General features: G+C 38.7%; 1 protein-coding gene across 2 annotated transcripts in view; it reads left to right on the top strand.

The window, feature by feature from the left end:
* LOC129733200 (hemicentin-2-like) overlaps nucleotides 1-24,527 on the top strand; it is an 842,839-nt gene that overhangs the window by 448,941 nt on the left and 369,371 nt on the right. For both annotated transcript variants that reach the window (XM_055694853.1, XM_055694854.1), the window contains exons 3-4: nucleotides 22,400-22,660; nucleotides 22,735-22,931. In XM_055694853.1, coding sequence (XP_055550828.1) covers nucleotides 22,400-22,660; nucleotides 22,735-22,931 — 458 coding nt within the window. The remainder of the gene's footprint in view (nucleotides 1-22,399; nucleotides 22,661-22,734; nucleotides 22,932-24,527) is intronic.

Below are 24,527 nucleotides of genomic sequence, written 5' to 3'. Positions count from 1 at the left end.
CCGATTTTAATAAAATTGGTTTCAAATGATTGGGCTGTTTCTAGAACCCTTAACTTTTGAATTTCGTAATGATTGAACATATGGTTCAAAAGTTATGTAAAGAAAAGTTATCCTGAGGTTGTTTAAACTCACTCATTTTTCTCAGAGATGGCTGAACCGATTTTCACAAAATTAGTGTCAAATAAAAGGTCTAGTTGCCCCATAAGTTGCTATTGAATTTCATTGCAATCGGATTGTAACTTTGTCCGTTGTTCATGAAAATGTGAAATCACATAATGAAAGTAAACATATTGACTTCCTCCTAACGATCACTGGCTAATTAAAAGGTAGAAAAGTGATTCAAAAGGCCGAATGTCATATACTACTCGACTCAGTTAGACGAATCGAGCATTTTCTGCATATAAGCATGTATAGGTGTATATGTTTGTGTGTGGGTGTGTATGTGTACCTTTTTTCGCACTCACTATTCTCAGAGATGGTCTGACCGAACAGATTTCAATGAAATCAATTGCAAATGAAAGGTCTAGTTGCCCTATAAGACCCCATTGAATTTTATTGTAATCTGATTTCTAGTTTAGAGGTTATGTATCAAAGTGTAAAAATCACGAAACATCAATATCTCAGAAACCACACATCTGATTTGATTAAAATTAGTTTCAAATGAACGGGCTACCTTAAAAACCCTTTACTTTCGAATTTTATGAAGATTGAACATGTGGTTCAGAAGTTATGGAAAGAAACGTGTTCTAGAGACTATTTAATCTCACTCATGTTTCTCAGAGATGGCTGGCCCGATTTTTATAAAATTAGTGTCATATGAAAGGTCTTGTTGCCCCATAAGACCCTAATGATTTTTTTACAAACGGATTATTACTTTGCCTGTTATGTTTAAAAATGTGAAATCCAGCTATGAAAAGAAACATATTCCAAGACAACTTACTTGGACTCACTCATATTTCTCAGAGCCCTATTGAATTTTGCAGTAATCGGACTGTAACTTCGTCTGTAATGTATCGAAATGTGAAAATCACGAAACTGCATTATCTTAGAAACTACACAACCGATTTGAACAATATTGATATCAGATGAACGGGCTAGTTAAGGGTTAACTGATGCATTATGATTGAATTATGATTGACGTGGTTTCAAAGTTTGGCTGCCCCATACGTTACCTTCTCATTTGATTGTAATCAAACTTAAGCAAGCGTTATGTTTTAATTTGTAAAACAACGAAAGTCTATTATCTCAAGTATTACACGATTTATTTGAACATAACTAGTGTCATACAAATGAGTCATCTCTCAAACTTACAAATAACAAACTTCATAACAATTTGATATGCTGTTGAAAAGTTTTAGAAAGAAAAGAAATTCAAAGACTATTCAACACTTTACCTGCTTCGATCAATATATATGGCCTCAACATGATTTAAATGTGGTATCGTACTATCTGAACGTTCCCGGCATCGCTCGTGATTAAATTGTTCGAAATTAAGAGTCATTGCTTTTATTTCGCTATTTCTTAAGTACTAACATTACGTCAAATTTCATATTTTATACTTCTATTACAACATCATTATTTTAGAACCCAAAAAGTGGATAAACATTTATTGGATTTAAGCATTCATGTAAATCTATTTTTACAAATAATAAGTTTGAATGAGAAAGGCTGAGTCTGACCGCTAGGTGGATTAATTTAGGTTTTTTTTATTTTGATTCATTTTCCTCCTTCATTTTTTACTATTTATTTTGCCTTTCTCCTAGAAAGGTATAGCAATCACTTGCAAAACCGAAAATATAAAAGTGCTCCAATGGGCCGAATGGCATATATCACTCGACTCAGCTCGACGAGCTGAGCATTTTCTGTATGTGTGTGTGTATGTGCAGATTTTTATTCTCACTCACTTTTCTCAGAGATGGCTGGACCGATTTTCATGAAATTGATTGCAAATGAAAGGTCTTGTCGTCTTATAAGAACCTATTCAATTTCATTGTAATCGGATTTTTAGTTTAGAGGTTATGTATCAAAATGTAAAAATAATGAAACATCATTATCTCGAAAACTACACAACCGATTTGAACAAAATTGGTCTCGAAAGAACGGGCTACCTGGAAAACCCTTAAGTTTTTGATTTTATACAGGTTGAACATGTTGTTCGAAAGTTATGAAAAGAAACGTGTTCTGAAGACTGTTTAATCTCACTCATGTTTCTCAGAGATGGCTGAACCAATTTTCATAACATTAGTGTCAAATGGAAGGTCTTGTTGCCCCATAAGACTCTATTGATTTGTTTTGCAATCGGACTATTAGTTTGCCTGTTATGTTTAAAAATGTGGAATCCAGCTATGCAAAGGAACATATTCCGATGACTACTTGGACTCACTCACTTTTCTCAGAGATGGCTAACCCGATTTCCACAAAATTAGTGTCAAATGAATGGTCTAGCTGCCTCAGAAGACCCTATTGAATTTTACTGTAATCGAACTGTAACTTCATCTGTAATGTACCGACTTGTGAAAATCACGAAACTTTATTATCTCAGAAACTACACAACCGATTTGATCAATATTGATATCAGATGAGCGGGCTGGTTAAGGGTTAACTGATGAATTATGATTGAACACGTGGTTTCAAAGTTTGGCTGCCCTATACGTTACCATTTCATTTGATTATAATCGAACTTAAGCAACTATTATGTATTAAATTGTTAACAATACAACGAAAGTCTATTATCTCAAAGAGTACATGACTTATTTGAACATTACTAGTGTCATACGAACGAGTCATCTCTCAAACTCACAAATAACAAACTTCATAACAATTTGATATGTGGCTCAAAAGTTATGGAAAGAGAAGAAATACAAAGACTATTTAAAGCCATACCTGCTTTGATCGATATATGTGGCCTCAACTCAACTCAACTCGTTTGAAATGATTGGTTTTAATCGAAATGACAACATCCTCGACTGTTGGCTTGTGTACATCGCTTTAACTCTAAATATATTTATATTGAGTGGTATTCGGTCATATTCAGCAGATTTTCTGGCATCAATCTGACACCGGAAATACACATATTGGGAGGCATTTAGTTATTAAGGTTGTTTTCCAAAAATTAAAGTGGTCGTCTTTAAATTCAAAATGGTGTCCAGGGTCAATGTTTGGTTTCTATGCATCATCACGTTTACGGAAATATCCATATTGAGTATTATTCGGTCATTTCCCACCGTTGCCTAGAAGTTGCCATTTAGCAACTCAAAATGGTACCTGAGGACAATTGTTAGCTCCTTGCATCATTCTGGTTCCAGAGATACTCATATTGGATAGTATTTTAGGCTGTTTTTCACAAACCGGTAGTCGCCATCTTGTATTTCAAAATGGTATTTAGGATACTGGTTAAAGAAAAACTCATATTGGGTGATATTTGGTCATTTTCAGCTGTTTTCAGAAACCGGAAGTCGCCATCTTAGAATTTAAAATGCTATCTGTGGTCGATTTTAGCTCCTGTGTATTATTCTAGATCCGGATATTATTATATTGGGTGGAAATCGGCCATTTTTGGCTGTTTTCCAGAAACCGGAAGTTGCCATCTTACAATCAAAAATGTTGTCTGAGGTCGATTATGGAACATATTTGTTACCACTAAAAACATTCACCTGCCAATATGGTTCCATTTAGTTGATTAGTTCGCGAGATGTGCAGAAATTTGTGAAGAAACATGTACTTCCAGAAGAGGGAGGGGCGTCGAACCATTATGGACAAATTTGTTACCTCTAAAAACATCCACATACCAAATTTGGTTGCATTTTCTTGATTGGTTCTTGAACCCTCCCTTATAGAAGAAGGATTCGGGTGTCAAACCATTATGTACATATTTGTTACCACTAAAAACATTTACCTGCCAAATTTTGTTCCATTTGGTTGATGAGTTCTCGAGATGTGCACAAATTCGTGTTTCATCTAACTATTATGGACATATTAGTTACCCCTTAAAACATCCAAATTCGGTTTAATTTGCTTGGTTTGTTCTTGAGTTGTGCAGAAATTTATGTTTCATTTGTATGGGACCCCTCCCTTTCAGAAAAGGGAGGGGTCGCAAACTATCATAGGGACCTTTATCGGCACCAAAAACCCCTACATACAAGTTTTCACGTCGATCGGTTCGGTAGTTTACGAGCCTATATGGATCAGACAGACAGACAGACCGGACTGCATTTTTATATGTATAGATTACAACATCAATATTTTAGAACCTAAAGAGTGAATATACATTTATTGGATTGAAGCGTTCATGTAAATCTGTTTTTACAAATAAAAAATTGAATGAGAAAGGCTGGGTCTGACCGCTAGGTGGATTAATTTAGGTTTTTCTATACCTTGTCATCGTTCTTTCACCTATTTCAATAATATTTTTGAATGCTTTTTTGTTAGATTTCTAGGTTATATGGTTATATTTAATCAAAATTCATATAAAGAACAAAAATTTTTAAAATTGGTATATTAGTAACTAGAATTTAATACCCCACAAAAATTTAATTTAATTTGAGGTTTTATTTTAACGAATCTCATCATTAGCTGTAAAAAAATTTGAACACCAAAATTTCAGGTTGTAAAACAACGCAATATTCGTTCGCCTACACACAGCAAAAAAAACGAAAAAGAGATTTCATTCAGCCGCATCACACGTAAAAAAAAGACATTGGGACCCGAAAGAAAAGTTCACTCTCTCTCCAACCGGTTGCGATAGCTCTAGTGCAAAACATGTAACAATGTAGCCTTTCTCTCTATCCTGGCCACCACCGGTTAGATGCAAGGCACCACACCACACACCTCCCCAAGGCAATTTGCGATTCTTGTTCCGGCAAACGACAACGACCCGGTTTGTTGCCCCTTGAAGCATTTTTCAATTTGCTGCTACAGCACACCGACGGATTCACGGGATTGCTGCTGATGTTAAACCGCAAACCAAGAACCGCCCCAGAGTCCGCTTCTTCATAGGGCTGGAGTTCGCCCACAGTGAGTGGTAGTCCTTGTTGCCTGGTGCCGCTTTTCCGAACAAAGGATGTGCGGTGAAAGACGCTTTGAACAGTGCGAGAAGGCGAAGAAGAAAAAAAACAGTAACCTAATTCAAACAAGATCCCAAATGGCACAAGGGCATAATTTAATTGGCGAGCTGTTGGTGAAAGTTTGCGCGCAACTTTGTCTTTGTCCACTTACTTGGAGCCCGGAAAGCCGGCAAGTGGCTTTCGACTGCGGAATAATCGTCCAACGCCACCTCCGATGTCAGCCGAGCAGTCGGACAAACAGACAAATTGAAGTCTCCTGTCGGGAGAGAGAGAGAGAGAGAGAGAAAAAGCACACAGTGACAGGACGACAGTGTTTAGTCAAGGAAAAACTCCGCACTTTTTGGTATACTTTTGGCAGCTCATTTCAGCACGTCAGACCGCTTTGAGGTGGTGGAGAGCAAGTTTCAATCTTCTTCCTAACCAGAAGCGGAATGCGGCGGGCGCGGAAGTAACGAAACCGAAGGGAATATATTTGACAAATAATGCTCTCCTTACGACAAGAACTAAGTCATACTTGGCGTCTGATAGAAGATGGAAAACTTTTCCGAAATCTAATTGACGGTTGGTTTATCCCGCTTGACAGGAGCAAGTTCTACACCGGAGTTTTGCAGTCATGTTGATCGAGGATATCAAGCGGAGTGGTGTGTGTCTTCCAACAGACGTCAAATTTGTGGTCATTGTGTTACAGAAATTTGCACAGGCTTTTAGGAGTTACTTGATAATTAAGTGAATGTTTAAATAGCGACACGTGTCTTTGTGGAACTTTAGGAAACATTCTGTCGAAAAAATATATGCAAGCAAGTGGTTCAAAGGTTTTATAAACGTTCAACTTAATCTTTAACCATAGCCTAACTGATGCAGGCAAATCTCCCGGAAAATAGGATCCCAGTCGACTAACAACGGCTTTACATCATCAGCGCTAATCGCTCACCAGTGAAGACCGAAGAAAGTTGGTTCGAAAAAAAAAAACGAAAGCCGAACATTTTTCCAACATCCTCACCAGCAAGCGGCAATAGGGCAAAGAATAGGAGCCTGAAGGAAGGGCGGAAAATGCTGATCGCAGCCTACCGGAATCGGAAATGTAATGCGCTCTTCTCTACATAGGGCCAGGCAGAACACCACGCCTTGATGAGCTGTGTGTGGTAGCAGAGGGGAAACTAGCGAGCGTTGGGCGGTGGAATATAAATCAAAATTCCGACTGTTGGTGGCGTGCACCGTGATTTATTTTATGATTATTTCTACATTTTCGGGGCGCGAGCTTGAGAAAAGCTTCGGATTCCTACGTTGTTTTTATTCCTTCAAGGATCGGCTCGTTTCGCTTTTGTTTCGCCTAATTCTTCGGGTGGTAAAGCTGAAATCTGTTTAGCGGTTTTTCTTCCTTCGGTCGAAGAAAGAAGTTAGTTGTGTGCACAGGGAAGGGAGGTAATTAAAAAAAGAAATGCGAAACGACGTAACGGACAGAAGTGAAAACCATCCGTTGGCAACTAGTAAACAGTCGTTGACAAATTTTCGGAATAATTATCGTTAGTTTTTCGCATGCTTGCTTCGGTAAGGAACATAGGGTCGAACCGCTTGGAGAGAAGGGGCCACAGCGGTCGTAAAGTTTTATCAATAAGATTGTGACAGAGCCAAGTTGAAGTCCACTCTCTTGTTGGGGGTTGTTTGTTGACAATTGTTTTATTGTACCGATAAAAAGTGTTTAGGCAGTTATATGACGCAAACCGGAGGCCTCTGTTAGTTTTTATTTCTCTGCAGGGCGAACGAAATCGATTAAGGAAGTTATGGTGCTTTAATTGCCAGTACGAAAACTCTTTATCGTTCTTTTTGTTTATTCTTTAGTAGCATCGCTAGCGCTATAACTTAAAATGATACATAGTTTTTCCAGATAAATTAAGTTTTTTTTTCAAATTCTTCGCATTTTTGTTCTGGACACATTCTACTAAAAAAATTTCAAACTAAAAGTAAACAGGTTAGTAATAACTAAAATATGTCCATGACAGAAACACGAAAAGAACATAAAAAAAATTCTACAATCAGTATGAGACCAAGCGTTGTCATGCAGTAGAATTACTTTTGGTTTCGCTGTTCGTATTGTGGCCGTTTTTCGCGCAGTTCTCGGTTTTGTCGCATCGCTTGAAGTTGATACCGTTCTTCGGTGATTGTTTTGGTTAGTTTTAACAGTTTATAATAAATAACTTCGACTTAGGCCATCCACCAAACTTACAGTATACAGTTCCAAAGATTTTCATCGCCTGTCATCTCATAGAAACAAACCCTTCCTTCTTTTGTCGTTGTAACAGTTGTTCACATGTAAAAAACGACGCTCAGTGTCCTTTGGCTTCAAATCATAACAAACCCAAGTTCCTAGTGTTATCGTTTGGAAAAGACCTGTACCGATGCAAGCTGTTTCTGCGTTCAATATGGATCCTTACCAAGCAATTCCTCTAATTCGAGGTTTTTGATAGTTGTTTGGCCTCGCTTCACGCGGACAGTCGTCAAGATCGGAATAACCGTCTTTAAAACAACGGAATCAATCTTGGCACGCTATTTCATTTAGAGCAGCATTTCCGTGAACTTATTTTAACTCTTGATGCGCTAAAGCGTTTCTTCGTTTTCTTCGAATAAAATGAGCAAAGACACATTCCGCGCAGGGAGCACTCTATTTGAATTCATTGAAACTTTGTGGGTAGCAACATTGCATACTTTTTTGTTGAAAATTTATCTGGACAAACATTTGAAAAGATCTAAGGTTCTTGAACCTTTTTTGAAAAATCAATATCTTTCGTATTTCATTCACTGCTCAAAATCAAAATAAATCAATTAAAATAATAAAGAGAGATAGAGTAAAGTTGTTTATGGATATGTTCTAGAAAGTTTTCCAAACTTTCATTCATCCAAACATTGAAAAAAATTAATTTCAAATCCTACACTAAAAAAATATTTGAGAAATAATGTAATTTTAATTAAATCTTTAAACTAGGATTTTTTTCGAAATACAGTTTTAGATAGACAACTCTTAAGGAAAAAAATTCTAAGAAACACATTTTCGTGTCCAACACTGCTTCACGTTGAAAATATACAAATAGCGAAAAGTTAGTTAACGTCACTTTGAAACAGACAAATATCGTTGAAATAGACTTAAGCGAACACTTAGTTCCGCACCTAATAAAGAAATCAAAATAGGTTATGAGAAAATAAAGTGCAACAAGTGTTGTTACAAATTACACGCAAAACTTTTCCTTATTACTTTAGAAGCAATGACGCAAAATTGCCTTTTGGGTAACAAACCTATTACTTTAAAGGCAATAAAATTCTTCCCCAGTCAAGTAACAATAATGCGTCTTGAAATGACAACACGATCTGTAAACTGCCTTAGCGAAAAACAAAAACATTCGCTTTTCTGCAAGATATCTAAAACACATACTCATTGGTTCATGGAAACTCATTTGCACCTTTTTAAAAATACAATCCTCGTGCCTAGCCGGCAACTCTGCTCAGACAGTATTACATATTTCCATTTCAAGTAAACACTGGGGGACGAAACGAAAGTGTTTCTAATTAGACATTTGAGGTTGACGGTTGAGATTCTGATTATGTGTGGATGAAGGGGACAAAAATGAACCTGATCGTTGCATCAATACAAATGCAGCGAGTGAAGTCTTGCTAACACATGCAATGCGGTGCTTGGCTGTATGTTCTCCTCCAGAAATATATACAAGCGTGTGGCCGTCATAATTTTTATTACTTTTTGTTTGTTTCTCTTTGTGTATAATGCACAGTCATAAGACACAATAAGTAATAAAAAATTGCCCTAAAGTAATAAAATGTTCCCCGTTTGCGTTGGGTGTACTCTATGTAGTTCTACGTCAATTTTGCACACAATTCTTCTGTTATTTTTCCACAAATTGTGGCTTTAAAAAAACTGTTTTGAATAGAAAGATCTTTCTAGCGAATTGTTGAGCCGAATTTGTTGCGCTGCACTGGCATATATCTAAATAGCAGCTATCGACCCTAACGTCTTGTACCTGTTGTACCGGCATGTTTGTGTCTAACGACGATAGAAAAAAAATCAATTTTCTGCTCCAGTTGGCTTGTTTTAAACCAATGCGGCAACATGTGGTCGTGGCTTTGCACACAACCCTTCTTTCATTTTGTTGACCTGACGAATGGGAGCAGACTTTGTTACCCTGTTGCGTGTTGCATATTGCGGATATGCGACTGGAAAACAGTAAAACTATGTTCGTGCTGACAGACATGTTAAGTCGAACTAAAAACCATCTGTGTGAATGGAAAAATGCCAAAGTCACTACAAACCTGAAAAAATCCAGCTGAAGCATCAAGTTATCGTCCAATTAGTTTACTCTCTTCGATAAGCAAACTTTTTGAAAGAATGATTTTTAATAGAATGATAACACATATCAATGAAAATTAAATTTTTGCAAATGAGCAATTTGGATTTCGCCATGGGCATTCGACTACTCATCAGTTACTAAAAGTAACAAATATAATTCGTACTAAAAAATCTGAAGGTTATTCCACTGAAGCTGTTCTTCTAGACATAAAAAAAGCATTCAACAGTATTTGGCATTAAGGTTTTTTTTTAATAGTTTATTTGACACGGCACGATACAATTTATGTTCAACTGAGCCAAGTAAATTTTTTTTTAAATTCTAAATTAGCAGGGAAAAGAGGGAGGCCTTTTTTTTATTCTCGCGGCTGACTACGAGCTAGTGGGGATTTAAGGTGAGAGGAGGGGTGTTACAATTTTGTTTTTAACTATTTCATATTACATAATGTATTCATTTGTACGTGGCTAACCAGTGATGTTCTATTTGAGCAGTTTTGGTCTGAGGTGTCTGCGTAAACATAGAGATGCCGAGTCTTCGTTTTAGTGTCTCCAGCCGGGTGTATCATTCTCTTTCAGTTTGTGACAGAAATTGTATTCTAGCAAATAGATAAAAGAAATCAAATTTTAATGCCAGCATTTTTTATAAACCCGTATAGCTGTGTCATGTACTGGAGATCAAAGCTTCCCAGAATGTCTCTAACGGGTACGTTCGGTTGTTTTCCTCGGGCCCGAAGGGAATCTATAAGCTCAGACCTAACACCACAGAATTCGATACACGACCAAACAACATGCTCGATGTCATGGTAGCCATCGCCACAAACGCAGTTATTACTGTCTACAAGCCCTATACGAAAGAGATGCGTGTTTAACGTAACACATAAGTCATAAGTCTGGACATCACGCGAATGAAGTCCCGACCTACATCCAACCCCTTGAACCATGCTTTCGTCGATACCTTAGGAAAAATGGAATGTAGCCACCGTCCCAGTTCATCTGAATTCCATGATAATTGCCAACTGTTGAGTGTTCTATGACGCAAAATGCTATAAAATTCATCATAAGCAATTGGTCTTACATAAATATCGCCATCAATAGCACCCATCTTAGCTAAAGCGTCAGCCTTTTCATTGCCCGGAATGGAACAATGAGAAGGGACCCACGTTAAGGTAACCCGGTAATTTTTATCTGTTAAAGCACTTAAAAACCGCCGTATTTTCCCCAGGAAATACGGGGTGTGCTTCACAGTCTTTATCGATCGCAGAGCCTCAACGGCACTGAGACTGTCTGTGAAGATGAAGTAGTGGTCTATGGGCAGGGTTTCGATGATCCCAAGAGAGTACTGAATGGCAGCAAGTTCTGCGACGTACACGGAAGCAGGAGCATCGAGTTTGTAGGAGGCGGTTAAAATTTTCGTGGAAAACACCGAAGCCAGTGGACTCATCTAGATTAGATCCGTCAGTGTAAAACCTTTTATCATAACTAACATGTTTAAACTTATTGGAAAAATTTTTAGGGATCTCTTGGGGTCGCAATTGATCCGGGATACCAGAAATGTCTTGTTTCATGGTGGTCGAAGATTATAGCATTATTAGAAATATCTAAAAGTGCGACATTGGAGGAATCGTATGAAGAAGGATTAATATCTTGTGCCATTTTGTCAAAATATGAAGTCATAAATCTGGATTGAGATTGAAGGTCGACCAACCTCTCGAACTTTTCAATTACTAATGGGTTCATAACTGTGCATCGAATTAGCAACCGGTAAGAGAGATTCCAAAAACGATGTTTCAACGGAAGAATACCCGCTAGCACTTCAAGACTTATCGTATGGGTCGACTGCATGCAACCTAAGGCAATACGCAAAGAACGATATTGTATTCGTTCCAGTTTGATCAAATGTGTGTTTGCTGCGGAGCGGAAGCAGAAACACCCGTACTCAATTACAGACAATATCGTTGTTTGGTAAAACCTTAGAAGGTCTCCTGGGTGAGCTCCCCACCAGGTTCCGGTAATCGTACGAAGAAAATTAATCCTCTGTTGGCATTTTCGTGTCAGATACCTAATATGGCAAGCCCAGGTGCATTTAGAGTCGAACCAGACCCCGAGATATTTAGCGACTAAAACCTGAGAGATCGTTTTACCCGTTAGTAGGAGCTGCAGCTGAGCTGGGTTATGCTTCCTAGAAAAAACGACCAGCTCAGTTTTCTCCGGAGAGAATTCGATACCCAGCTTAAGAGCCCATTCTGACAAATTGTCTAAGGTATCTTGCAATGGTCCTTGCAGATCGTTAGCCTCGCTTCTTTGCTCTTTTCGAGCAAATGCGAGTTGAATTTCAGTAGAAAGCAACGCTAGGCAATCGTTCGTCCCTTTGCCCCGGCGAAAGCCAAATTGAGTATCTGAAAGTAACCCGTTTGTTTCGACCCATTTGTCTAACCGTAAGAGGATCATTTTCTCCATTAATTTCCGGAGGCAAGAGAGCATCGCAATCGGCCTATATGAATTGTGATCAGAGGCAGGTTTCCCGGGTTTCCGAATAGCAATGACCTTTACCTCCCTCCAGTCATGCGGAACAATATCTAGCTCAAGAAACTTGTTGAACAAATTCAACAAGCGTCTTTTTGCAGAGTCGGGTAGATTCTTCAACAGGTTGAATTTTATTCTATCTAACCCTGGAGCCTTATTGTTGCACGACAAGAGAGCCATTGAAAATTCCAACATCGAAAATGGGGGCTCTTCCGTAGTTACTAAAAACGCGTCGCGAAAGGTTTTCTGTTCCAGTACAAAATCCGGACAGACCTTTTTGGCAAAATCGAGTATCCAGCGATCTGAATACTCCTCACTCTCATTCGAAACGTCACGGTTCCGCATGCGCCTGGCGGTATCCCAAAGAGTGCTCATCGCTGTTTCCCTCGACAACGCGTTTACGAACCGCCACCAGTACCCGCGTTTTTTCGCCTTTACTAAGCTCTTCATCTGCCTGCCCAGTGCCTCGTACTTTTGAAGTAGGTTGACAGTGCCGTACTCCCGGTAGTCCTTATACGCCGCGGACCTTCGCGCGTACAGCTCAGAGCACTCTTTGTCCCACCATTTGTTGGGAGGGCGCTGTCTAATCGTTACCCCGGGTATCGGTTTCGTCTGAGCTTGAGTCGCGGCGTCTATTATCAAACCAGCTAAGAACGCGTATTCTTCCTCCGGAGGAAGTTCCTCGTGAGTCCCGATAGATTCCGCTATAATAGACTCATAACGCTTCCAATCAGTATTACGTGTAAGGTAGTAGGAAATATTGATTGGGTTGGGGGGAGTTGAACCGTTAGCAATTGATATAACGATTGGAAGATGATCACTACCGTGGGGATCGTTGATTACTTTCCACTGGCAATCTAACGCTAGTGATGTCGAGCAGAGGGATAGGTCAAGCACGCTTTCACGCGCTGGAGGATTAGGTACACGTGTCGCTTCCCCAGTATTCAAAAGTGTCATATTGAAGTCGTCGATCAAGTTACAGATTGAAGAAGATCGGTTGTCGTCGTACAGCGACCCCCATAGCGAACAGTGAGAGTTAAAATCTCCCAAAATCAAAAAAGGTGCGGAAGCAATTGAAAGCATGTTGAAAGTTTCAAATATCCAGTCCACAATATCAGAGAATTTTATGAACCCTGTTTCTTTTATGTCTTCTGATCGAGAAATGGGTGCACGAGGGGTTTTTGGTGCCCCAGGAACCGGTGGGTACTCCTGGTTTGATTTGAAATTAAAACCGAGTGGTACTTGCTTCGGTTTTTCTTCACCGCTTCCTTTTTGTGTTGTCTTATTGGTCATTCCGCTAGGGGTTATCTTACGACCTTTGCGAGAAAGATTAGGAGAGTTGAGCATTCTCCTCTTCCTAGATCCCTCAAGGCATAAGAACACCCTTCGACGGGATCGTCAGATGTACCCTCATCGGTTGGCAAAAAGGAAAAGATGTTTCCTGTCGAGGGTGGCTCAGCCCTCTTAAGCATTTCTGCAAAAGAGCGCTTTGATCGTTCCTTAAGGGAACGCTTAATTTTTTCCTTGCGCTGTTTGTACGCGGGACACGCCGAAAGGTCATGCCGAGTTCCCTCGCAGTAAAGACACTTTTCAGTATCCTCACTGCAAGCGGTCTCAGCATGATTGCCTCCGCACTTGCTGCAGCGTGCCTTGTTGCATCAGTAGGTGGCTGTATGACCTAACTGCTTGCAGTTTTGGCAATGCATGATCCGCGGTACGAACAGGCGTACAGGCAGACGAACCCTGTCCAAAGAGATGTAGTTCGGCAGTGCGGATCCGGCGAATGTTACACGGAAGGTGTCCGAAGGCAGGAATTTCTTCTTCCCTTCTTCGATGGATACTGAATGCAATTGCTTGACACCCAGTATCTTTACATCTTGAATCAGGGGGTTCTTGAAGCAGCCAACCCCGTGACGCAAAATGTCATCGACCGTGAGGCTTCCTTCGGTAACCACACCGTCGATCTCCACGTCCCACAGTGCATCGTTCCATAGACAAAAATCAAAAAAGTGAATATCTTGTTGAACCTATTCTATATGTTGTTATGTTTTATACATGTTTGAGACATATTGTAATGAAATTATTAACCTCGTAAGTTCACCTATACGGTCATGAAAAGCATTTACTGTGAAGTGGTTTTAACTATTTAAGTGACATGTTATATTCAGGAAATCTTCTTAGTTTTCAAACACAGTTTTTAATATACTCCCTATCTTTTCCAGTAGAAACCAAAATGGTAACGGTAGAGGCGTGTAACTACTACATTTCACATATTACTAATGAGACATAACGCAGCGCATGTGGAACGTAAAGGCTTCTTGATCTTGCTTATTTATTCTAAAAGAAAAAAGACAATTTTGGTTTAAAATAGATCGTCAAAAAAAGTACCTCTCTGAATATCCTTGAAATTCTGGAAGCGATTGCCATTGCTCAAGTTTGCTCTTTCGACCACAATTCACGTTTTCGAATGACACCTCTGCAGCCAAGAATGAGCAATGTATCGTTTATCTGTCCCTTATTTTTATGTATTATTTTTATGTATAACACGTGATTTATGTGTAAAACATATAAAAGATTCCCGGGTAAATAATATCTATATGTTTTTCGATAGTAAACCGTATTCAAACTTAATTAATAAAGAATTTAATAAAAATAGAAATGAAAACTCATTGTTGTGGCGTTTAGGTCACTTTTTCGTTGCCTAGGAATTATTCAAACATGCTTTTCAAGCCTTCTATCTCAAAATGGATAACATTATAAGAAAATTATCATTTTATGCCTTTGTATGAAAAAATGGCGTTTGTGACACTTTTGCGATTACTCATTTTACTTTCGTTATTTATGCAAATAGTAGCTCTCATCAGTACTAAACATTTTTCGTGTTACACCAATTGAAAAAATGGCCTCAATGGCTGCTTTGATTTTTGTCCTGTATTCCCATACATTCAACGCACTGTGCGTCCTTGGCAGGGATGTACACGCGGTACTCCCTTGTAAAGAGCTCGTAGCTAGCAATTTCGTTTGCTTGCTTCAAGCTACTCACGACAACTCGCAGTTTGTTCGGCCTCACCTTCGTAATCTCGGTTACGGCCGAGAACTGTTTTGCCAGGTCTTTGCCTATTTGAATTATATTCAAAGGTTTTTTTTATGGGCCGGAAGTAAACAACGTAAGGACCACTAGCGGCATCTGGGTAAGCTTTTACCCGTATTTCCGGTACCCTTGGTACGGGGCTAGGTAGCGGGGGTGGTACAGGGGAAGGTAAGGGAGAACTGCTGGGGGAAATTTCAATTACTTCCCCATTCGTTTCCACATCCAGGAAAAGTTGCACCTGCATGTCGTCCATTTTGCGGGAGCGTTACGCTCTACCGCACACAAACGAAAAATATTCGAATGTGGGGGGGGGGGGTGAACAAGTAGTTGATATTAAATTTTAAAAACAATTTTTCAAACTACAATGGATCAAAATAAAAAAAAAAGACAGTAATACTAATACTAAAACCAATAGTAATAATATTAATAATAATAATAATAATAATTATAAAAATAATCCGTGCTGCTAGCGGGGTAACAGCGGTGCGGGAGAATTATTCTTGCTGATATATCAGCTGCGTATCAGATCACTGGCGGGGTAGCCTGCCCCTACCAGTGTGCAGAAGATGTTTCTGCCGATATATTGCAGACTATTGTTATCGCACAGCACAAGAAATAATCGAAAAAAAAAACACCCGTACGATAACTCGTGTATTGTTATTTTGCGAATCACACGGAGATAAACAATTTGCGTCTAATCGAGACGAAAGCAAAACAACGAATGCATAAAGGTTTGATTGCTAAAATGTCCGATTTCCGTTTTCCTCTTTACATCACAAAAATTATACAAAGGTTCTTGACAGACAGCACTTTTCAGGTTAACTATTTGAATAGTTGATCTGATAGATTTCCTATTAGAGCTGGTGTACCTCAAAGAAGTATCTTGGGCCCAGTCTTATATAATATTTTTACTTCTGATCTTCCTGATTTACCACCAGGATGTGAGAAGTCTTTGTTTTGTGACGATACAAGCATTTCCGTAGAAGGAAAAAGCCTTCGTGTCATATGCAGTAGGCTGCAGAAAAGTCTAGATATATTTTCTTCGTATTTGCAGAAATGGAAGATTTCTCCTAATGTATCAAAAACACAATTGATTATTTTTTCCCATAAATCAAGAGTTCTTTTTCTCAAACCCACCAATATTCATGTTGTTAAGATGAACGGTGCAATCTTGAACTGGTCTGGCCAAGTTAAATATTTAGGGCTCATTTATGATAAAAATCTTACCTTCAAGGAGCACATTGAGAATATCCAAACAAAGTGCAATAAATATATAAAATATTAGTATCCTCTTATCAACAGAAATTCTAAACTTTGTTTCAAGAATAAACTGTAAATTAACAAACAAATATTTAGACCAGCAATGTTATATGCAGTCTCCATCTGGACAACCAGAAAAAAGATGCTTCAAAGGATTCAGAACAAACTTCTGAAAATGATATTGAAGCGGCCTCGCTGGTTTAGCACGAATGAACTACATAGGCTTACTAATGTGGTAACATTAGAAAATATGTCAAACCAAATTATCTATAAGTTCCGACAAAAATCGTTGCAATCCTTAATTACAACGATTAGCTCACTTTATAGTCAGTAAGATAGGTGTAAGATTAGATTAAGGTTCAATTTTAAATTCCTTTTTTTTCTTGACAAGTAGGTTTACAATTTCCCTACAATTATATTCACTTAACTGCGGCAAAATATATGTAATAGTGTTGATATGTCACCGTTTGTGGCAGAGCACACAATAAAAATTCTGAATAAATATTTGAATAAATCTTAAGAAAATATTAAATCTTCTATCATTTATTTGTTTTTTCCTAAAAAGAACAGTTTAGTGCTCAATTGACAATCAGATCAGATATGATACCCCGACCCCGACAGCTGGAACAAAGCACTCTGACAACACAGTGGAAGGCTGTGTTGAAAATTATATTAGGATTCAGAAGCTTCGTGTCGTTACCAAAACAAAGCAGAACTGCTGACTGAGCAAACGCCACTGCCGTTACCCGCTGTTGCTGAAATTTGTCCGAAGGTCGCTCCATCCGGTAGTGTAATGATTTGTTTAGGCAAAAGCACGCTCTTATATAGGCCAATGAGAGCATTCCTGGTTGACTAGGTATAATATTTCGTCGACCGTGCTAGGGAAAGCAAGCATTAAATTTATGTTAAAACATTTCAATAGTAGCGAAGTCCACAACAAATTCCCATTTTCTGCATTCGGAAGAATACGTCGATGATTTTCCAAACGATTGCTGCAAGAACGGAGGAAATTTAACCGTCTTGTAAGCATTTGAAATTGGACATATGTTTCCCTCAATCCGTTTTTAGGTTTTCATTTTACACCCCTATGTAGGGGAACTTCCTGATAGTTGTAGTTCCACGTCAAAACCATCAACTGTGACGTCTAATTGCAAAAATAGTTGCACAAATTCGTAGTTGGCAAACAGGTGACAACTAAAATTTTGCAATTCCTGAAAGATTTTCTTACTCAACAACAAACACACACAGGGAGAAACGAGAGAATGTTTATTCAAGCTCTTTCTCTCTCCTCTTTATGCCAGTATTTTTGGTTTTGTTTATGGATTCTCAGTTCTGTTTGAAATGGCGTTAAAACAAGAAACATTGCGCAAGCATATTATACAGTTCTATAAAACGGCCAAACGTCTCGGCAAATACCCCATTAATTCGAAACATACGCTACCCAACCAAACTGCCTCAGTGTCACCCAATCGAAGAACTTTTCAAAAGAACCTAAGTTACAATGAGGGATTCTCTCCTCTTCATCTTCTACAGCGTCACAATAAAAAAGTAAAAATAACTTAGTTATCATTCAAACAAAAAGAAAACAAGAGAAGTTTCTCAATATTACTCAGGTACTTTTGAAAAGTAACGCGAGATTTTTTTGAGATTTTCAATTTATTGGTGAACAAAAATAACTGGAGAACATCGAACTGCAAATAGATGATTGCAAATATCAAAAGGTTCATTAGGAAAAACCACGTAAACGTCCTACAACGCGCTAGCTTCGGCATCATGAAAAAGCTTCGTCAAAAAGCCGATCACGGAATTTTCTTAAATGTTCTTTTTTTTTCATTAATAATGATTGTATCTTCATGAGAAAATAATAAATTTCCTTCAAGTACATCTACCTTTTTCGACAGCAGTCGTAAAAAATCTAAGTTTTAGTTGTCACCGGTTTTTAGACCAAGAATATTCTCAAAAAGTCATCAATCAACTAAACGTGAAAAATTTCATTCACTCACAATATTTGTTGCAAGTGTGTTCTTTGATTCAACACGTTGCTTTCAATTTTTTTCACTCGCGTGCAAGTTCTACATAGAAACTCTGCTGATTGTTCTGCAACACACAATAACATCTGTTGTATCCAAGTTCACTCGCATTCAACAGAATCGTGATATTGATCGAAAATGAGTCGCCTGTGATACAAAATAAATAATCCTAATGAATAAGAGTTTGCGCTCAGCTATTTGCTTGCCGGAGGTATCACCGAGGTTTACAAAAATATCACATTTTCCTTGCTTTAGCATGTCATACATGAACTCACAAGGCTTAATGAATATATGAGGAAGCTAAATTTTGTGAATAACACTAGGCCGAGTCTTTACGATCGCGTGAGTGTGACCATTTACTATTCTTTTGTGAAACATTCAATACACGCTAAGTTATTTTTCACGCGGGGGATGCGTTCCAAATATGTATGGGCCCGCGTCAAAAAAAGACTTTTTTGAGTTGAAAATATAACGAAAAAATACGACTTAAAATATTTCAACCTCGTTTGAATACGATAGTGGTAAATCTAGAGACCAAAATGCATTATTTTAAAATTTCAGTATTTACAACCAAACTAGTGAACTGCTTTTGGTCTGAAACGGGAAACGTGATCGAAATGACGTCGATATCTTGTACCGTTTTTTGATTATGGAGAGAAGCAATCCGTGTCAAAAAAACTTAAGGTGCTGCCACACGGAGCACGAAAATTATGGCATAGTAGTCTATAACATAGTCGTGATAGATTTCTATGTCATAGTTCTATGATATTTGGGAAACAATTTTTAAAAAGTCGGAGCCATAACGTAATAGAAGCTATGTAATAGATAGCTATGAAGTAGGCGCTAAAATTGTGTAGTTTAGCTCGCAGTAATAAAACAATCGCCGAAGTTTCGTCTGTTTTTTTTTTTTTTTTTTTTTGAAAAAAAAAACAGTTAGAGAAAAATGGTTACGACTAGTTTGCAACTTACGAAGAAAAAAATCGTAGGCCTGCTCGAATTTATTATTTAGGTGTCTTAATGCTACAGCATACTCGTTGTAAAGTCCTCTGACCAAAGCGTTTCGAGTAGTGACGTCGTCGATTCACCCAATATAGTGGCCCGATTCTTTCGACGTTCTAGTTGCGATGATTCTGAAAGAATGTCAACGCACTTCGAAAGAACTGCTTGTTCATCATACTGTGCTTTTTTACGCTTTATGCTTCGTCTTTTCTGGTTTGGTTTTGTTGAACATGGTAAAATGACTTCTTGAATTGCAGATTTGTATTCAGAACCAACGGTTGGAATTGAAGCACGTAACTCCACTGAAGAACCACTTTCATCTTTCAAATCTGGCGAGTCCACGTCCTCTTCTTTCTGCAGATCAATACTTTCAGATGTATCATTCTGAAATGGAGCGCTGATAACGATAATGACGATAATGATGATGATCATGACTTACCAACGAATCGAATTCTCTACATCCAGATTTTCCTCGAACAAGAAACTGTAGTGCAGAGTAATGCATCCATTTTGAGGTATAAACCTCGCTTCCGCCGGATCCACTCTTGCCGCTTTTGCGTATTTTCGTAAATTCTCCTCAAATTATAATATTTTATAAAAGCTTGAACGGAAACAAACCTCTTTTCAAAGAGGGAGTAGGTCACAAACTGTTTGGTTAATTTAGCTGAACAAATTGTTACGCCCCTTTTAATTTTTTTTATAAGCAACGAATTTTGTTTTGTTCAAGAAATGTAATTTTCCTGAATGCTGCGCTTTCAAACCATTGATAGTTTTTTTAACAAGTTCTTCATCGAGCCCAAGTTCCACTGCGATGGCGGTACGAGCTTTTTTTGTGCTCCCTTACGCATTCGGTCTGGATTCGTCGGGTCCTACAGCACTGGATGCTGCTCCCACAATTCAATAAGCCGGATCTTCTGATTTCGATCCATAACAAACACTCACAAATAAAAACAATCGAGCCAACTCACGGCCAAAATCAAAAAGTACAGTCAGAAAACCAGAACAACAACACAACGCGAGCGCGAACAGAATTGAACTGTCCAAAAACTATCACAAAGTGACTATAAACCTATTTACGTACGGATGTGTTAGTGCCTCTCATTGAGGAAAATATTTACAATTCGATGTTTTGTTTGCAATGCTATGTTTTTAGCAGCTGGACAAATAATCAATTGAACACTTATTATAAGTTCTGAGCTCGTTTCTGAATGAATTTTTCATTCGTGATCATGAATCGGAAGAAGCAGCTAAACATAATCGACCAAAAATGGTAAAAAGTGATAATAAGTCGAAGCAACGAGCTGCGATGACTTACCGTTTGGAGGAAGCAAAAGCAACTCTACACGGGTTTACACATTCACTAGTGTGCGTAGGTGAAAAGTTACTTATTTCTATAAACTATTCCGACATGACGGAATAGATCAAAGCAAGCAACTATGACGCAGAAGATAATGTTAGAGTGTACACATGGCAACAACTTTTTTCTACGTCATAGCTGTTAAAATTTAACTTACAAGTCATAGCTATGAGCTATAACATTACAGTGTATGTGTTCCTATGAGCTAAGGCTTAGTTTTCTAAATAATAGCCAACTATGTACAAGAAATAGCGTCCTTGTGGCAGCACCTTACTGTACCTACATTGATCGCACCGCATGAAAACTTGAGGCAAAATCATCAAAGAGAGCTACCATGTATTTCTATGCTTCCAGAACTTTTCCAGTTACGGAATCGTATTTACAGAAGCAGCACATTCTTAGTATATCCTCGACCACTTAATTTAATACAGTCAGCCAATAAGATTGGCTGAAATCCGATAAAATGTTCTTCATCGTTCCTTTGGTAAAGCGAAAATAAGGAACAAATGATTCAAGAGCGAAATTTCCGTAACCAGTTTTTTTGGAGGTAATATTTTTGCCAATCATTACTTGTCGCGAATGCCCCTGAACAGCAATGAGGTATATATAGGTGAGAAAGAAAAAGAAGATATTTGACAGCGAAAAATAAGTAAAAACCACATGCTTTTGGGTTGTAACGTAGATCTCCAAAAACAAACAGATACCATTTGAAGTTGTATTCCCTATTGGCACAAGAAGGCTTTTCAGCCGTAAACTGTCATAACTTGAGAAAATTTCTCGATAAAATGTACCGAACAATGATTTTTGGACATTTTTTTCGGACTTCTACGTCATCAATGTTGTTAAAAAAAGGCCCCTTTAAACTCTTTGCCTTGCCTGGCTACATTCCATTGCCTGCACAGTACACAAACAGCATAGAGATAAGTGACTTTTTACATACGCACACTAACAAATGTGTAGACCTGTGTGAAGTTGCTTTTGTTTTCTCCAAACTGTAAATAATTGCAAATCGGTGTTTCAACTTTTTACCACTTTTGCTATTTTTGCCGATTACGCTCAGCAGCTTCTCCCGATTCTTGCTCACGGATAAAAAGTATATTCAGAACCAAGCTTGGAACATACAAGACCCATCTGAATATTTGTTCCGCTGCTCAAAGCGTAGCATTGCAAACCAAACAGCGATGTGTTTATGTTTTCCTCAAGGCGTGGCACTAATACATTCGTACATAAATAGGTCTATTTACTAAATTTCACACAACAAAACTCAGAGTAAAACATTTTCAGGAAATTTGAAGCAGTGAAAATAAAACGAACACGTTTTCACTGCGACTGACGAATGATTTGGCTCTCTTTTTTACGAATATTGAAAACAAAAAGTAAGAGAGAATGAACATTGCATGATATTTAAATATTTTCTTGTAACACTAACGTTTTAGGCAGCCAATTTTCACTTTCACTCAAAAGCGTTGAAAAATATCAGCTCTAAATGCGTACTTATCTTACTGAACTTTCCGAACCCGTCCCATTCTCAAGCGCTCCAAAACCTGCACTAACTAGTCACAAAAAAACAGAATTTTCAGAGGAAAACTCAGCCGAAAACATATCAAACGTAAACTTTGATTGAGCGATTAATTGAAATGCGCACCAGCGTCAGTCGTCATTCAATTCATAAGAATCAGGAAAATGTACAATTCAATATTCTCATCCTACTTTTACCTCCATTTTCAGAATTGACTTCCGACCGGAGAAAGGAGTGTACGATTTGCACATCACCAACACTTCATACAGCCGGGATAATGGCCGCTTCGAGTGCCGCATCAAGGCCAGTGGCACCGGTGCCGATGTGCACCAGGAATACTACAATCTGACCGTTCTAACTCCCCCGCAGCCCCCTCTGGTAGCGCCCGGGACGATTGCGGTTGCAACGGAAGACAAGAAGCTTGATCTCACCTGCAGCAGTATAGGCGGATCGCCAGATCCGACGATAATGTAAGTGACATTTTTTTTTGACATACCAACCACGGAGTAATCTGTATAATGAAAATCTGATTCGATTCCTGCAGGTGGTACCGCGTTGGCTCAAACACCGCTCTGCAGGCCCCAATAAATCGAGGCGGCTCGAAAGATCTCCAAACGACGAGTACACTATCGGTACTGCCCCGCCGTGAGGATGACGGAGCCAAGTACCGGTGCGTAGTATGGAACCGTGCCATGCCCGAGGGACACCGGCTGGAAACGCTTGTCACGCTGTCCGTTAACTGTAAGTACCACAACCATCATCTTGTCCGATTCTAGATAAGCTAGAGTTCATTTTGAAAATTAAGTGGTTACGGTCAATCAAAACCAAGCATTTTATTAATGCAGAGCTTCGCCAAATCCGCGCAAGATCTTAAAAGTAACGCAGTAATGTCGCAGCCAAATTTTGACAACGTAATCAAAAAAATAAATTTCCGCCTTGGGTTTTCGTAATGAAAATCTAAGCCTCCTCTTTTCGTAGCTGGGCAAATCCCAACCGAAACCGTCGTAAAACTGACCAACCAACACAAGCGCCATTATAAAGAGATCATCTTTTCACACCTTTTACTGCTGGTCAGGCTTAACCATTAAAATATGTATTTACCTTTCGCCACCTGGCCCGGGCCCGGGCCCTGGTCATTGCGGTTCAGGCCAGCTCAGGTACCGCAAAACACTTCTTAAAAATTATCGCCGTCAAATGTTACAGCCGTACGGTAAATTCGACCGCGCTACTGCGCCTCATCTTTGTAGTCCTTTTCCCGAAGGAGAGCTTTCTGTGTTCCAATTTTTTTCTTGCTTTCACAGTCAGCATGTCCTGTTTGAAATACTGGCAAATGCTTTTTCTTCCGCTGCAGCTCCGAGTCAGCGAGTGTAGAGAGAGAGAGAGAGCGGGAAAAAAAGTCCGCTCAAAGCAATCCGTAGGGCATCGTTTATTACTTCGTTTGGCATTTTCATATTAAAATGGGGAATCAGATGAAAGGCATAACTTTGTCCGGCTTTATCCACTCAACACGGAGGGGCAGAAAGAAAGGGAGGGCTGCTAGAGAGCGGGGTGCTACTAATCCTCCACAGTAGCCCCCCCTGGCTGAAACGCCATGTTCCCATTTCGCGAGATGGTAAAACGCGCAAGTTTTAATGAAAATGTTGCGCTCCGTCCGTTACAGGGACGCCGAGAAGAAGTTTTTCTTTCTCACAAGTACTGCCATGTTTCAAAGTTGACCATTTATTTGTTCAAACAAAAATAACAAAAAAAATCAGAAGGACATTACTGGGTGGTAAGCCCATTGTATGCTGTGCACGTTTAGCCTGCGGACGCCTCTCTTCTACTTGAGGTGGTAAAACGTGGAAAACTGAATCGCTAGAGAAAATGTAATTCTTTTTAAGCATCGGTCATGTTGGATGAGAAGTTAGCGGAATATGTAAGCAAATGTTTGCCAGTCTTTTGACAAAAAAAAAAACTTGTAAGTTGTTTCTTTAAGAACAAGCTTCAGACAACAATAAATACTGCATTGGACTCAAAGCTCCACTAAAAACACGTGACCTAACTGTGTTTTTTTTTCTCTTATTTTTCGTTTTTTTTTTGTGGGTCTGGACGAGTATAATTTGTACTACTGAAATATCTGATTAAAAATAATAGTTTTTGAATTGTTCTTGTTTTGATGTATAGCAATCCAAACATCTAAATTGCAATATGTATAATAAAACTACTCACCAAATTGGATTTCGTTTGGTGACACATCGCCAACATATTGAACAACACACCGTTCCAGAGGATAAAGAAACATCACCATCTTTGTCGTAAACGCGACTATCCGTCCTATGACGAAACACGACACGACGT

Source organism: Wyeomyia smithii, chromosome 3 (genome assembly GCF_029784165.1).
Source record: "Wyeomyia smithii strain HCP4-BCI-WySm-NY-G18 chromosome 3, ASM2978416v1, whole genome shotgun sequence".
Classification (NCBI taxonomy): Eukaryota; Metazoa; Arthropoda; class Insecta; order Diptera; family Culicidae; genus Wyeomyia; species Wyeomyia smithii.
Note: the sequence above shows the minus strand (reverse complement) of the source record. Positions and strands in the feature narration are given on the sequence as shown.